This window comes from Sprattus sprattus (genome assembly GCF_963457725.1).
Source record: "Sprattus sprattus genome assembly, chromosome: 1".
NCBI lineage: Eukaryota > Metazoa > Chordata > Actinopteri > Clupeiformes > Clupeidae > Sprattus > Sprattus sprattus.
The window spans coordinates 63,114,763-63,130,252 of record NC_137920.1 but is presented as its reverse complement, the minus strand read 5'-3'; the positions used below and the strand labels follow the sequence as shown (position 1 = coordinate 63,130,252).

The 15,490-nt window shown below is 43.3% G+C and overlaps 1 protein-coding gene across 1 annotated transcript; it reads right to left on the bottom strand.

Moving 5' to 3' along the window:
• Window positions 1-864: 864 nt before the first annotated feature.
• LOC308372951 (actin-binding protein WASF3) lies at window positions 865-7,752 on the bottom strand (the record flags this gene model as incomplete). The annotated part of the gene is made up of 8 exons (XM_080848313.1): window positions 865-1,022; window positions 1,272-1,660; window positions 2,283-2,534; window positions 3,140-3,315; window positions 5,115-5,232; window positions 5,529-5,682; window positions 6,700-6,834; window positions 7,620-7,752. 8 exons carry the CDS (start codon window positions 7,750-7,752, stop codon window positions 865-867), a joined length of 1,515 nt encoding a protein of 504 aa, XP_080704439.1.
• Window positions 7,753-15,490: the final 7,738 nt, after the last annotated feature.

The following is a 15,490-nucleotide window of genomic DNA, read 5'->3' as shown; positions in this document are numbered from 1 at the left end:
ATCAAAGGTTGATAGACTTTAGTTGATAGTTGTCACTGTGTGAGGGTGTGTAGTCACATATTCAAACACTGTGACACTACGCCACAAGAGCTGGACCGCACGCAAATACAGGAGGGTACATTACGTGTTCACTGACTGACCAGTGCAATGATCAGACATTGATCTGAATTCTTCTATCGAACCATGGAACACAGATGGGTACCAAGACAGGAGCACACAGAACTTTGTAACGGCAGTTTCTAAAGAAATGTCAAATGAAACATCAAGTAAAAACAAGCATATCGTTTGAACAAAGATATTCTTGGCAGTTCAGGAATAAAACACTTATAAGAGTAAATGTCATAATCTTTTTAGTTGTTTGATGTAAATACTGCAGATGTTGGCTATCTGTGCTTACTTTCAAAGGACAAGCCTCTCTTCATCTTTCTGTCACTATTTCATCAATCTTTCATTGTCAGACCACTTCTATGTCAATGACTGAGATACAATATAATCACTTTGGAATTTATAGATAAACTATTTCAAATGTACATATACTGTATATTATTCACTATTTCACTGTTTTAAATGTAGTTTTTTATACTGGTCTGGTAAACTCTGTTCTGTCTGCATCCTATATTCTTCCTTTTTCTATATCTCTCTATACTGATGTGCTTTCTCATATTTCCCTCTTCGTGTATGTGTGTGTCTGTGTTTGTGTCTGTTGAAGGATACGTGTGTGTGTGTGTGTGTGTGTGTGTGTGTGTGTGTGTGCAGTGTATATCCTATTTCTGAAATAGCAGCAATGTGTTGATCCGGGAGTATCCTGTCTCCGCTCCTCCGTTTTCTCTCCAATCCCCACCTTCTTCTCCTTCCTCCTCATCCTCAGTCTGACCACTCGTTATCCTCCGGCTCGGAGTCGTCGTCGGACTCACTGTACTCCACGGCGATGCGTCGTGACAGGATGGTGGCCACGTCGTTCCCCACCGGCTCCTTCTTGGCCTCCTGCTCCCTCTGCTCCTGCACCTTACGCAGCTGGAAACCTGCAGGACAAACACGTGTGTTACATTCACATTTACAGCACAAGTATAAATACATATTTAGATTGCAGGTGTTATATGTCATTCTCAAAATCACTGCCAAAGAAAATTACAGCAAGGACCAAGTCCCAGAAATCTGGCATGTAAGGCAGCTGTGCAGCAGATCTGGAGCAAACTTGTGTTTATATGTATTCAACTGAATGCCATCCAGGTCCATTGTGTATGTCACCCCCCCCCCAACCACACACTCACCTCTGCGGATGGCGGTAAGCAGGTCGCTGCGGGCATCGCTCATCGGGATGACTGGCACCTTGCCCTTCCTGGTCAGTGTGTCCCCGGAGGATGGGTGGGCCGCGCGGGCCGGAGATGGGGCGTAGGTGGGGGGACCCGGAGGGGGCGGAGGGGGTGCCACGGGGGGACCACCAGCACCTGCCGGATGGGATGGGGAGGGGACGTAGGAGGCAGGGGGAGCGGGAGGTGGGGAGGGGCTGTAGGGGCGGGAGATGGCAGCCACAGTACCAGGGGCCAGGGTGGGGGGGCATCCACCGGCAGCGCTGTCGAAGGCCGTCTGGGCGGAGGGGATGAGGGGAGGAGGAGGAGGGGGGGCGGGAGGGACAAAGTGCTCGGGCATCTGGTGACCACTGAGGAACCAAAACAGAGTTGCAATGGGGTTAGCAGTAGAGAGGTACTGTAGGTTTGGACTGTGGGCTCGCAATAGTTTTCAACAAAAATGTGAAGTGAATAATTAGAGGAAAATTCTAATGGAATTACTATTACATCTTAGTCCTATTGCTTGAATGGTTATTGAATGGTTAGAATAGAATATAATAATCAAGTGCCTTGTATTATTAACTACTTTATATAAATCATGTGCTTATGATAGCAGGAACGTGGCTTTTCTGTCTTTCTGGTATGTGTGTAACTTTAATATTAGGTGCCACTTAGTCTGCATATGTACAAGAGCATGTTTAGACCAGATGTGATAAGAAGGGAACTGTGCTTCTTCCGACCTTGTGCAAAACTGCCATCCTTGCAAGACAGGGAGCATCGGACGTGAGAAATCCACCACGTGGTTATCCCTGCTGAAAGCTAAACTTCTGACTATATAAACCTTGTGCGATGGGTTTATCATTGCTTCTCTTTCAGCCTCTAGCTGGGAGGGGAGCCAAATTGCAATTGTTGTTGTTGTTTGTCTAATAAATGTACTTTCATGCAGCTCCGGAGTCCAGAGGTAACTAGGGTGAATTTTCACCTAACACTGACCTGTAGTCTTTGGCTGCTGCAGGCCGGGGCCCATTGAGGGCCGAGTCTGTTGATGGGTGGGAGGGCACGCGGCCCAGAGAGTGCTGACGAGCTGCACCCGATGCTGTAACAGAAGCTGGGGGTCGGTAGGCCCGATCTAGAGACTGGGTCTGCGAAGGAGCTGAGTCCATCCCGTCCGGACCAGGGCCCCCAACCTCCTGAGGCGGGAGGTTGGGGCTGGCTGGGTAGGAGAGCTCATCTGACATGCCAGACCTGAGATAGAGAGAGAGGGAGGATTAGATAACATGAATAAATATTCTTCTGTATGATATTAAATTATAATCAAGCACTTAAGTAAGTTATGATAAAAAAAAGAACTGATGACTTTGTGGTACGTGCAGAGTTCTCATTCTCCATTGGAGGGCAGCAGAGAGCAAAAACTGCAAACTGGTGCTGATCTTTTTTACCCTATTTTGAGGCCGTATTCATTGCTTAATTAGATTAGTTTGCATAGCTACACCAGACCATCCACGGAACAATCGGCATAATAATATAGCAACACAAATGGAAGCATTGATAATATTAGTGATGATATCCAGCAACAACACAAAAGGGTTGTTGCAGTAATAGCACTACCTGTAGTCCCAGCAATAGAATTAGTCTTCCTCTTTCATATGCTGTAATATTTCACTCATCGTTTCTGTTATCCACTGACACAGACAGTGTTATATGTTTTATCTTCCAACAGCATAAGCAATATTTTGCCCACTGATTTGAAGTGATATACAGTAAATTACTAGTTCATCCAGTTGTCTCAAGTAATAATAAGCCCTATTTCCCCCAGTGTGAGTGTGGACAGTCTGGGTCCGGTAACCCACCTGTCAGGGGAGAGGGAGCCTTCAGAGGACATGCCATGATAGGGTGAGGGGGTGAGGCGGGCGTCTGGGCGGAACTCCTTATCGTAGGCCATCATGTTCCACTCCTGTCTGCGATTCCGTGCCTTGCGGACCTTTTTCACCTCACGGCCAGGGTCTTCCACTTGCTTCTGCTCTTGCTGTGGGATTCAAAGAAATATGAGATACAGACAGAATGCACACGGGACACAAGCAAGGCTAAACACAGAAATATTACATTAATAGGGATATTTATAGTAATCTTCATAGTTCTGTCTTGAGGAACTATCGCTGAATGTAGGTTATTAATTAGACTCTTTTTTATTTATTTATGCACACATAAAGCCATATACCATTGACTTATTTCAACATGATCTTTTTTATTTCTTCTGAACGTCATGGTAAGTCAAATCATACTTGTTTAATTACTGAATCATTAAAGGCTAGATACATGAAGTGTCTTATTCGTAATAACTCAGACCACAGATCAATACACTTCTTTTATTAAGCCACACAAAAGTCCCTTTGTGAAGAGCAAAGGCATCCATGGCGCACACAAACTGTATTTTACACACTGGAGATCTATAACATTATTGGAATGAAGTACAAATTCCTCTTCAAACTAAATGGGCTTTGGCCTTTTTGTTGATGTTGTGGCTTCAGTTCTGAGGGCAAACTAAACGTGTACAACTGATGTCCAACAAGCTGATTTGGCTGACAGCCCCCAATAACTGTAGATGTCAATGTAAATCTGATGACAAAATGCCTCCATGTGCAAAACAACAGACTTGCTGCCTCCCACTCTGCTACGAAGCCAAAGTGTGACAGAATGAAATGGCTGCTGCCTTGCCATCTGCACATGTCACAATTTAAATTTCATGGGGAACGAAACCAAGACAAGCATGTTCCTTCAGACAAAACATGCACACACACAGTAGATCGGGGGAGAGAAAGAGAGAGAGAGAGAGAAAGAGAGAGAGAGAGAGAAAGAGAAATATAGAGAGAGCGAGGGAGAGAGAGAGAGAGAGAGAGAGAGAGAGAGAGAGAGAGAGAGAGAGAGAGAGAAAGAGAGAGAGATGGTGGAAGCCATTGTGGATCCAGGGTTATATTTCAGTCTCCATTTCTCTCTTTCGTGAGTTCTGTCCATCTTTCTCATTTAAGAATGAATGTATTAACAAACAATTTCCTCCATCTATTCTCTCTTTCTATATATAACTCCTGTCAGTTGTGAAATCAGTGCAGAAGCAGGATTACAGCTTCTCCCTCCAGAAGACTGAAAAGGAGTGGAGCATTAATCCTGATGGTGTTAACTACAGGGAAGCAGGAGGAGAGAGGGAGCTACACCTACATCTGAAATAGTAACGGAGAGGAGGAGAATGTAGAGGAGTGACGGGAAAATGTGTGTAATGACTCTCTCTGTGTGTGTGTGTGTGTGTGTGTGTGTGTCACACAGAGAGAGAGAGAGAGAGAGAGAGAGAGAAAGAGAGAGAGAGAGAGATGAGAAAGAGAGAGAGAGAGAGAGAGAGAGAGAGAGAGAGAGAGGGAGAGGCGGTAGGAGGGGGAGGGAATGTCTGGCATGGATACAGCTTTGTTTACAGGAAAGGAAAATTAGCAGGTGCACAGTCAAAAACATACATGAACACATGAGTAAACACACATGGACACACACACACATGGACACATGCACACACATATGGACACACACACACATGGACACACACACACAGATACATACATGTACACATGAGTAAACGCCTATGGACACACACACATGTTCCCTGGACAGTTACTCTTCTTCCGCCCCCCCCACCCTCTCCCTCTCTCTCTCTCTCTCTCCCACACACAAACACAGATACATGCATGCACCCACACACACACACACAAACACACACATAAACATGCATGCATATGCACAAACACAAACAGATATATGCACGCACATGCACAAAAACACACACACCTTTTGCCTCTTTTTCTCTTTCCGTTTGTTTTCAGTGGCCTGCAACATTTTCTCCTTCCAGAGGTGGAAGAAGTAGGAAGGATCTGTGTAGAACTTCAGGCCATCCTTCTTATCATCCCTGAAAACGAACGCAGCCTCTTTAGCCTCAAAGCAAATGTTATATGCTGAAATACGATTAATCGATAGGACAGTCATCATGGTAGAAATACAAGGTTTTTTATGTGAAAAGAAATCATGCATTGATGAGGGTATGTGCTATGACATGTTAAATGAACTGTACAATCCAAAAGGGTATGAAAAGACTGAGATGGAATACATTTGCTATGTCCCTCACAAAAAAATCTAAACAAAACAAAACCAATTACAGAATCATAGTCTGCCTAACCACCCTATATGAGCCCCCTGAAGTCACACCTGTATGGGGTGAGGATGTTGAGGGGTGGGGGCTTGTCACAGATCTGGTACATCTCCAGGACGGAGTTAAGGATGGAGTTTCTGGACACCACCTGCTGGTCCTGTGTGATAGAGCTCTTGAAGGCCTTCCTCATGTTGATGTCCTGCAGTGACACTGTACAGAAACACATATCTCACATTATGGTGATCACTATTAAGTAACATATTACAGCAATAATATTATATTATATCTAACATTATGCCGATCACTATTAAGTAACCTATTACAGGGATAAGTGCACTTGGGTAGCTAGAAAATATGGCTATGTCTTATTTATTGCTATACCATTGTAAAACACATCACTTGAAAACAATGATACCTGTCAATCTATTCTAAATGATCATGTCTTTGAATGTCCATATTGACCAATCTGGCAATATGTGACTCATTCTGAGGCACAGTACAAATCGGAAGCCGAGCACTAGGACCCTGCGGGGCAGCTGCCTCCCTGTGTGTGTGTGTGTGTGTTCGTGTATGACTCAGACCTGAGTCAGGCTCGTTCTCAGCAGCAGCTGCTACCGCCATAGCCTCCGCCGCTACTGCGACTTCTAGCGCCACTAGCACAGGAGCGGCGCTCAGTGGAGGCCCTCTGAATAATACATGGCTCCATGATACTCCCTCTGTTTGGCCACGCTGCTACTGACAGCGGCCATTAGTTCAGCTCACGGAGATGGGCTCACTTCACCTCAGCTCAAGACCATGCTGTGCCAGGAAGGGCTGATTACGCATCCAGAGTGTGTGAGTGTGTGAGTACATGTGATACAAATACAGACATACATAGAGATGAACCGTTTCTCTCTCTCTCTCACTCTCTCTCTCCCTCTCTCTTTCACTCTCACACACACACACACACACACATACACACACAAATGTATGATACAAACACATTACTGTATAGCTAAGGGATAAACTTTTCATACAAGGATCTGTAAACTAGATACACGCAGACAGACACAGACACAGACACAGTTACACACACACACACACACAGTCACACACACATACACATACACACGCACACACACACACACAAATGCACGTACACAGACACACACACACACACGCACGCACACGCAAACACACACACACACACACACACACACACACACACACACAAACACACACACTCACCCTCCTCCACTGTGGAGTCAAGTTGTGTCACTTTGACAGCCAATTGATCAACTCTGTCTTGCAAGTGGTTCATTCGAATGTAGAAGCTGTTGGCCTCATTGAACAACTCCCCAAAGATGTCTTCAGCATGTCTACCTGCGGTCACAAACATTCATAAATGTAGTTGGGGTACTAGGGATACTAGTATGCAGTACAGTACTATGCCTGCACGTCTATATCATGAAAGCCCCCTAACACAGGAGTAACACTGATGGGAGATTTCAGAGCATTTGGGTTCTACAGGGCTGACTGTTGACGTAATACCAGGAAATGAGCCCTGGGACTTTGTCTGTTTAAGTTACGCTTGACAACCTCCAAGTTGCCTTAAGGCACTAAATTACTCCAAAAAAAGGAAAAGGAATGTGTGTGAATAATTTTGACGTTTTAAGTTCATTTTCCGTATCTGGTAATGCAAATATTGAATATTTATGAAGCATTAAAAGCAATGTTACAAAGGCCTACATGACAAAAATACTGCATGTGCTTTTACTGTATACTGAACATGCTAGTGTGTATCTGTCACATACTTTAATCTCGCCTGTGTGGCTAGAGCATACAAATTATTGTAACAGCAAAGTCAAATATTGAATCTATTGCAGAGAAAAGCAAGCATAGAACTATATGCGTCTAACCTATTACAACCTTTTGGTGAAAGCTACAAGGGAGTGAGTATTTAGATCAGATGGAGTGTGCTGGACAGCAGTTTATATAAACCCTCTGACATACAGACATCATATCCTGTAATTGAGGTCGTGCTCAACAAGGAAAATGCAAGGGCAAAAAGAACAATACTGGAGGCTTACAGATTGCAAAAGGCGGTAAAGATTAAAGGCACTCTGCCATGAAGCTAAAAAAATATTTCAGGATAGAGTCCTGCTTACTCAAACCACCCAGCTGTTTGATGATGGCCGCCAGGGTGCTGTTGGTGACGCACTCCAACTCACTGGTCACCCCGTCAGGAAGGGCACGTCGGCACAGGTGCCTCGGCTCGATGCTCCTCTTCACCAAAGGCATGGCTGCCCCCTATACACACACACTTACAGTGGCCAGGAGGCGGGACAAACACCTGAGGAGAGAGGAGAACAGGGTCAAGGGTCAGGGGTCAGGGTCACTGTGACACTCTGTGGCAGGAAGAGCGAATAGCAGAGAACACATATGGACAGACTACGACAGGCTGGAAAAGAGCGAGAAGATCTTTATGCCTAAAAATGTGCGCCACATTTGAGCAGGTTGAAAAACTGTCAAACTGTCAAAGTCCCTTGTTATTCACTGTTAAAGTGATCATTCATTCAAAATGGTTTACAAAAGAAAACATTTATGCAGCAGGAAAATGTAGGCCATGAAAACAAGAGAGAAAGAGAGAGAGAGAGAGGGGAGAGCCAACGCAAATAAGAGACAGATGATGACATCATTAGGTTGGGGGTTGGCTGATGCCAAATGTAAGACAACCCAGCGATAGATTAGGTCAAGCATCACATCCTGCTGAACTTCATGATAAGTGTGTGTGTGTGTGCATGTATGCATAAGTGCATGTGTGTGTGTGTGTGTGTGTGTGTCCGGATGTGCGTCCATGTGAGTGGGCAAACTCAAGTGCGCATCCTTCTCCCTACGCTTCTATGGCTCTGTATATGTGCTTGTGTGTATGAGGCACACGCATACCTGCATGTATATGGGAGTGTAAGCATCTGAATGTGCATACACATGTACGCATCCAAATGTGCATGACACACCTATGTATCTGAATTTACGCACATGCGTATGCCTGTCTGTGCATTGCTCTCGACATTGTACTGTGTTCATCAGCCTAATAAGCTGTGACTATCCAGCCTCTTGCTTCCTCTACACATACCTAATGCAGGCTGGCACCCTGGCCCCACACAATGCTGTGCACACTGCCCACCAGTGAGCTCGGACACTCAGACTAATCCCTCGTTCCTAACCTTCTCAGCTGCAGTGCATGTGTGATGCTGGGTTGTTTCTTCTTTCACAGTAAGGCCAGCTTTGAAACAAAATTACAAAAAAATATTACAAAATTATGTAAGCATTAAAGCATACGTTTTAATTAAATGTGAGTGCCCTTACATAACTCGAAAACAGCAGATGTTTAGAGTGATGTTTAGAGAGTCAGGGCTTTCAAAAAGTACGACAATCTCACTGCAATGCCACTGCTAGTACTAAACTACTAAACTACGACTACTAAAATAAAAATCTTCATTTTTATAAAGGCACACAACATATCAAACAACGAAATCTGTATTGGCAGTATGTTGGTGTAAACATTATGTTCCCTATGTATTTGTATGTGTTGTGTGCGTATGAGTATAAGAGTGCACGTGTGTGTGTGTGTGTGTGTGTGTGTGTGTGTGTGTGTGTGTGTGTGTGTGTGTCTGTGTGTTGTTTGCTAATGAGTGAATGTATGTGTATGTCCCTCTGTGTGTGTGTGTGTGTGTGTGTGTGTGTGTGTGTGTGTGTGTGTGTGTGTGTGTGTGTGTGTGTGTGTGTGTGTGTGTGTGAAAGAGAGCGGGAAGCACTGCACTGTCAGCCCCAGTCTAGAGGCCATCACCATGGCAACTTCCCAGGCCCTTTTCCTCATGCCTCCGTGCCCATCGCCATAGAGAAGAGAGACGAGGAGCTCCAGCAAAGTAGCTCTGTCCACAGGCATCAGATCACCACACACACAAATGCAACGCATACACAAGCTAGTACACCAATATACTGTTATCAACAACAACACACAAAAAATGTAAAGAAACACTATAAAACATCTTTACTCTGCATGTGTCAAGGGACGTTCAAATATCTCACTTAAATATTTGCTCCCCTCTAAATAAAAAGACAGATAGAATAAATAGGCCAAAACACTCCCTTGGGCGATAGGCTCCTTTTCTGCAGCTGTTGGACTGGCGCTAAATTGGCATCGCTCTGCATCTGAATGTGCATAAACAGCCTCGGGGGGGGGGGGGGGGGGGGGGGGGATCACCCAAGGCAAGGGAGGAGAGAGGAGGCACATGTGACCGGGCGACCTCATGCTTCGCATCCAAGACCACAGAGATGCACAGTGAGATGTAACTTAGCATGTTACCTAGCAACCAGAAGTCTTAGTGCAGATACCAGAAGGTACTGATGACATCAGGAGTTGTTACCTGCCCTGGATCTGAAAAGGTAACAGTCAGAAGCTGACAGAAATTGGAAATTGAAGCTGGAAATGACCAATGCCACTGGAGGTGGCTAGTGTAGCTATACATGTATTATATCCACGACTGTTTAGAGTATTTTATTCCATCCATTACTTTACAGTTACTACACTGTTTTTGTCGGATGGAACTGATTTGCCCAAAATACATTATTTTAATGAGATCTTCAAATAACAACTTGTGACAGTGAGTACAGACAACAAATGCTGCTGTTACGCCTGACAAAAAATGGATTATGAAGATGTTTTGGACATTTCTGGGACTGCATGTTTTCAAATCCTTCTTCTGAATATGAAGAGCACTGCTTTATTTAGCTCAGTTATTGTAGTTCAAAGTTTTGAGTTCCATATCTACTCCTTCCATTTATAATCCGCTAATTAAACTAATCCAGCCTCTGAAACCTCTTTCTCTCAATTTTATTTGAAACATAAAAGGTAAGTTGTCAAATGTAGGCATTTAACTTCACAGCCCTATCATTCCAATCAAATTCTTACACATCGGGGCAAGACAGAAGTGAGCAATACTTTTGGAAGGAGGAGAGATAAAAAACCATCATGTCTGCCAGCCTCCATAGTCAAGAGGACTCAACTGACTAATGAGAGGAAACCATGGCAACACTTCTGCTGTGTTGGTGGCACGACGAGCTTGGCTCGTTTACAAAATAGTTTTACATAATCTCTACACAGGACGAGTTGCTGGAATGTGAATTAGGGATGGCATTCCACCATGTGGCATTGTACTGCTTAAAACCTTTTAGTTCTGCCATTACAAAAAGAAGAGGAAAGCTATTCGTAGTGCCTCATTGCCAGTGCTTCATTTCTGGGAGTGTGGGAACGTAAGCAGTAGCTCCAGATTAGGCCAAACATGACAAGGGAAATTAGAAATGAACAAACAATGTGTACAAATAAAAATATCCCAGATTTAGGCAAAAATACTATCTTGACACCATCTTGCAATGCCATTAATTTGATGTGGAGGGACTGGGTTTACAATCAAACTATTAACTATTTAAATGTTACAGATCATACAACACTGCCCACTCTACTCACTGTGAAAAATCACCAGACCACTGAGTTTAAGCCCTTCATATCAGCCCCACTGTATAAGGGAGTTCATGTTGTTCTCTGTGATATCTGAGTTATGAGGGTTTGTTGGCTGGCTGTGAAACCGATGAAAGAACAGCACATTTGATGTCTCCAGTGGCCTGGTACAGGCACTGGATGAAAATTGAAAAACTGACAGGGATGATTAAATATCCACACTCTCTTCAGTACCAGAATGGTTGAAACCAGGTACCTTGAGAAGAACATAATATCACAGCAGAAGACAGTTCAGGAATATTTAATTGCCACTGCCAATTGGCTGACTGACTAAAATAGGACAGGATTGTTTCATGGAGATTAACTCTATTTCACCTAGTTAACCTCAATTTCTCTTTTGGCAAATTTCTAAATATCACTTTAATAAATGCCTTTCGGACAATGAACATCTGTAGGAAATATCTGTTCAAACCACAACTCAATACTCAAGATGCAATACTCAAAATGTGGGTCTTGTTTTTATTTTTGCTTTTCTTTGTGTAGGCCACATCAGAGTAGTGACAGGGGGTTGAGGGAATAAAGAAAACACTTGAAATAGTAAAAGGATATTATTAGTGACATGAGTTTGACTGGAACAACTGATATCTACAGTTAGAACTTTTCCTATGTCAACTAAAGCTAATTCTGCACAGTGACCTTGTCTATCAATGCCACTGAAATTGTAACCCATTTTACTTATAAACTATAGTCATGTGTACCAAAATCACACACAAAAAACCTGATCATTAAAGTGACTTCACAGAACAGACCATTTTGCACTTCACCTGACTTTCAAGTGAGTGAGCCCAAATGTTTTTCCAGAAAGAAAAGTACCCGTGACTGAACTCTGACCTTGACCCCTGTTCTCAGAGTTCAGCACAGTTCAGCTCCTCCTATTGAAATCATGTAAGTGAAAGGAAGTAAACAGACAGAATCCGTGCAGTCAGGTTCCCATAAGGGCAATTTCAGTTTTAGGAGCCATTGTGAGACCTGACACTATTAGGCATGGGTGTGAGTGTTAGAGAGAGTGAGAGAGGAAGAGAGAGGGGGAGAAAGAGAGAGATAAGAAGATGATGATCTCCAAGGCCTCCACAGCCCCCACTTGATGCTCTGGTGTTTAATCAACTGACCCTGGTCCTGACCTGGTGCCTAGGGCACACATTGAGTCGTCATCTTAATACATATTAAAACTAAACCAATAGAAGCTTCAGTGATGCTTGATACATTATCAATACAAAACCTTATTCAGTGCATTGTTTATGCAGTCAGACATTACATACAACAGCAACATAACATAAACATAACATAAATCAGTATTCTGCACTTGACAGATGTATAGATTGTTATTAGACAAACAGCCCGTGGCACACTGCAGTCTGGGCAGGGTTTACATTTGAAATTTTCAAACCAAACATTATACTATGCAAAATGTACCCTCTGTCTATCCACACACACACACACACACACACACACACACACACACACACACACACACACACACACACACACACACACACACACACACACACACACACACACACACACACACACACTCACTCACACACACACACACACACACACACACACACACACACACACACACACACACAAAATTCGTAAACGATTATAGGATAAATGCCAGCTGAAAATACACTGCACCTCGAAAATGATCAAACTATTTGCAATTTTGTATAAAGTCTTGTAACTACTACAACATGCGCTGACTCACGTTTTAGGGCAGATTCTTCTAAGTATATGACTCCGGTATATCCCTGTATTTTTTTTTTGTTAGAAGAGTTCTATTTTCAATCCGGATTGGTTAAATGGAGGTGTCCAGATTGTGGAAAAAGTAGTGATGTAGGTTAAACTGACAAGACTAGTAGTGTTGGCGCGTTAGACTGACAAGAATCAGTGCATTTAAGGGTTGATTACCATTACGTCACTCGCTATTACTGTACAGGCATCCATGTGATAAAGATCTGCGTTGAGAACAGGTGTAAGCACACACCACAAGTGCATTTGAAACTGATGTATATTCCACAGGATAAACTGTGCCAAAATGATAAAAAGGAAAATCCGTAAAACTGCTGTTCTCATAATAATCTAAATCCAATTAAAAAAGAGAGGTTTCGCCGGCAATAAATCCGGTTCACGCACTTAACAATGATCTCGCGTTACGGAGTCGCCCCCGCTATCTCTCTAAACTCTCCTTTCTCCTCGATGCAAATGTTTTATCGCTCTGCAAAAGTTAAACACCTTAACATCCAACTGAGTATTGCATTTCAATATTCGGACCCACCAGCGTAGACATGGTTGACATCTGCTCATAGCGCTGACATAATGTTAAAACATAGACTTACCCGCGGTAATTATTTCTCTTGATTTGTTTTGTTGCCTATGCACGCAGCACAGCTGTTATTAGTAAGTTACGAGCCTTGACACATGTCAGTGACCAAATGCGTTAGTACACGGTGCCTCCATAATCGATGACTTATTGAACACTGGCATGCAATGGTGGACGGCCGCGGTGCTAAAATAGTGGCTCTACGTCTGCATGTGTGTTGTCTTGGCAGCGTCGATTCTCCTCAGCGAACGCTCTGCAGCAGCGACTCCACGGCGCATGCGTCTGCATGATTCACGGACCACGACCCAGGGCATCGAAGACGCAACCAGGCATGACTACAAGATAGCGAGGCGAATTGTATTCGTTTTGGGGTGAAATTGACCACTCAGGTCCACATGACGGATGCAACTGTTTGGTTCCCCCCACTGACTAATCCCTCTTAACAGGTTCTGTCATGCAGAGGAGACTTACCAGGGAACAGACAGAAAAATACTACGCCGTTGAAAATCAAGAAAGGGGGTGTGTCTGTTGGTTGATAGTACCATCCTGTTAGAGGGGTAAACTGCGGTTGTAGCTGCCCCAGCATCACCCTCATTGATGACAAAAAAAAAAAAAAATAATAATTCTACCAAAATGCTATGTGCTCTTGGCTCTAATCATTCAAGAAAACGTTAGCTCCAAACCTCAAAGCTAATTATGAGTGTCATATAAGATTTACCTGATTGCCAGCTAAGGCACATTTGGTAAAAGTCACTGGGTACCACTGAGAATTAGGTAGGCAAGCAGAATTATTTTAACAAAAATCTCAGTGGTGTGTTTTCTCTATATCTAGACATGTATCACTATAATGCAGCAATGGTTTACTTGTTAAGTCTCTGAGTAAAGAGGGAACATAAGTCTTAAACTGTTCAAATCTTGTTCAAAGCCCTTTAAAATCAGGACAGATACCAGTGTGTTGTTTGGTCCCATGTGGGCTCCTTCCTTTCATTCCAGCACTAAAGCCCAATTTATGGTTGTCCGTTTTCGCACACACAGAGCCACAGAGAACCCTCTCTGTCGTTGCAAACCCTCTCCGAGCACCTCTCTGTGGCCTGACATGCACCTCCCAAATTTTTTAACTATCCGTCTCAGTCAATCCGACAATACATCGCTGTCTACCTTGTGGGTAGTAGTAGGCCAACATTAGATAGCTGGCTCCCTTGTGGGTAGTAGTAGGCCAACATTAGATAGCTGGCTCAGACACCTCACAAATCCCCTCAGTTACAATAACGACATTTTTACATTGCAGTGTCCATGTCTCTGTAATTTTAAAAAACATCTGAGCAAAAAAAGGTCAAACAAACAACTTGTACAAATACGACCATCTACAGAGTTTGGTACACTGCCATCTTTTTTTTTTTTTTTAATTGCTTTGCAACACCCACAACCATCGGAGAACCATAAATAAAAACGAGTCCATCAAGGCAACTGCGTGACCACGGAGTAACAGAGTAGTAAAGCCTCTTCATGAATGGTGGATGGTTAAACAAACATATAAGCCTTTTGAGTTTCTGTCTTTTACATGGACCTCAAAGCAGGAGTCATCCCACCACCGCCCCATGTATAGCATCCACCTGGATAAAAGCTAAGGCATTATTGTGGCAAATGCATACATTGCTGATCTGGTGAGGTAGGATTACAGGGGCTAATGGGGACAATTCAGAGGGCCTTGATGGCAAGAGAGATGTGAAAGGAAGCTTTTAGATGATGAAGTGTCATTTTTTAGCTAAATGTTTGTATTTTTTGTAGCTATTTTAGGTGTTAACCACCTCGTATAGATCCGAGCTCCCCCGTTGTGCTGTCTTGATGTAGGGTATTTATAAATCGAAAACAAAGGAAGCCAACGGTTTGCAGAATAGCATCCTTATATGGGGATTTAAAGTAAATAGTCTATTGTTGTCTTGTTACCTTAGACTACTACCTATGCACCTCCCTGTTTATTTTGAGACCATTTGAGAAGGGCATGGAATTGCTACCTTTCCAGTCCTGTTCGTACATACTTTACTCTACAAAATGAATATTTCAATCTCAATCTTCCTTTAAAAAACCAACTCATATACACAGGTTCTTACATCGCAAAACAGTTCCTTTTCTTC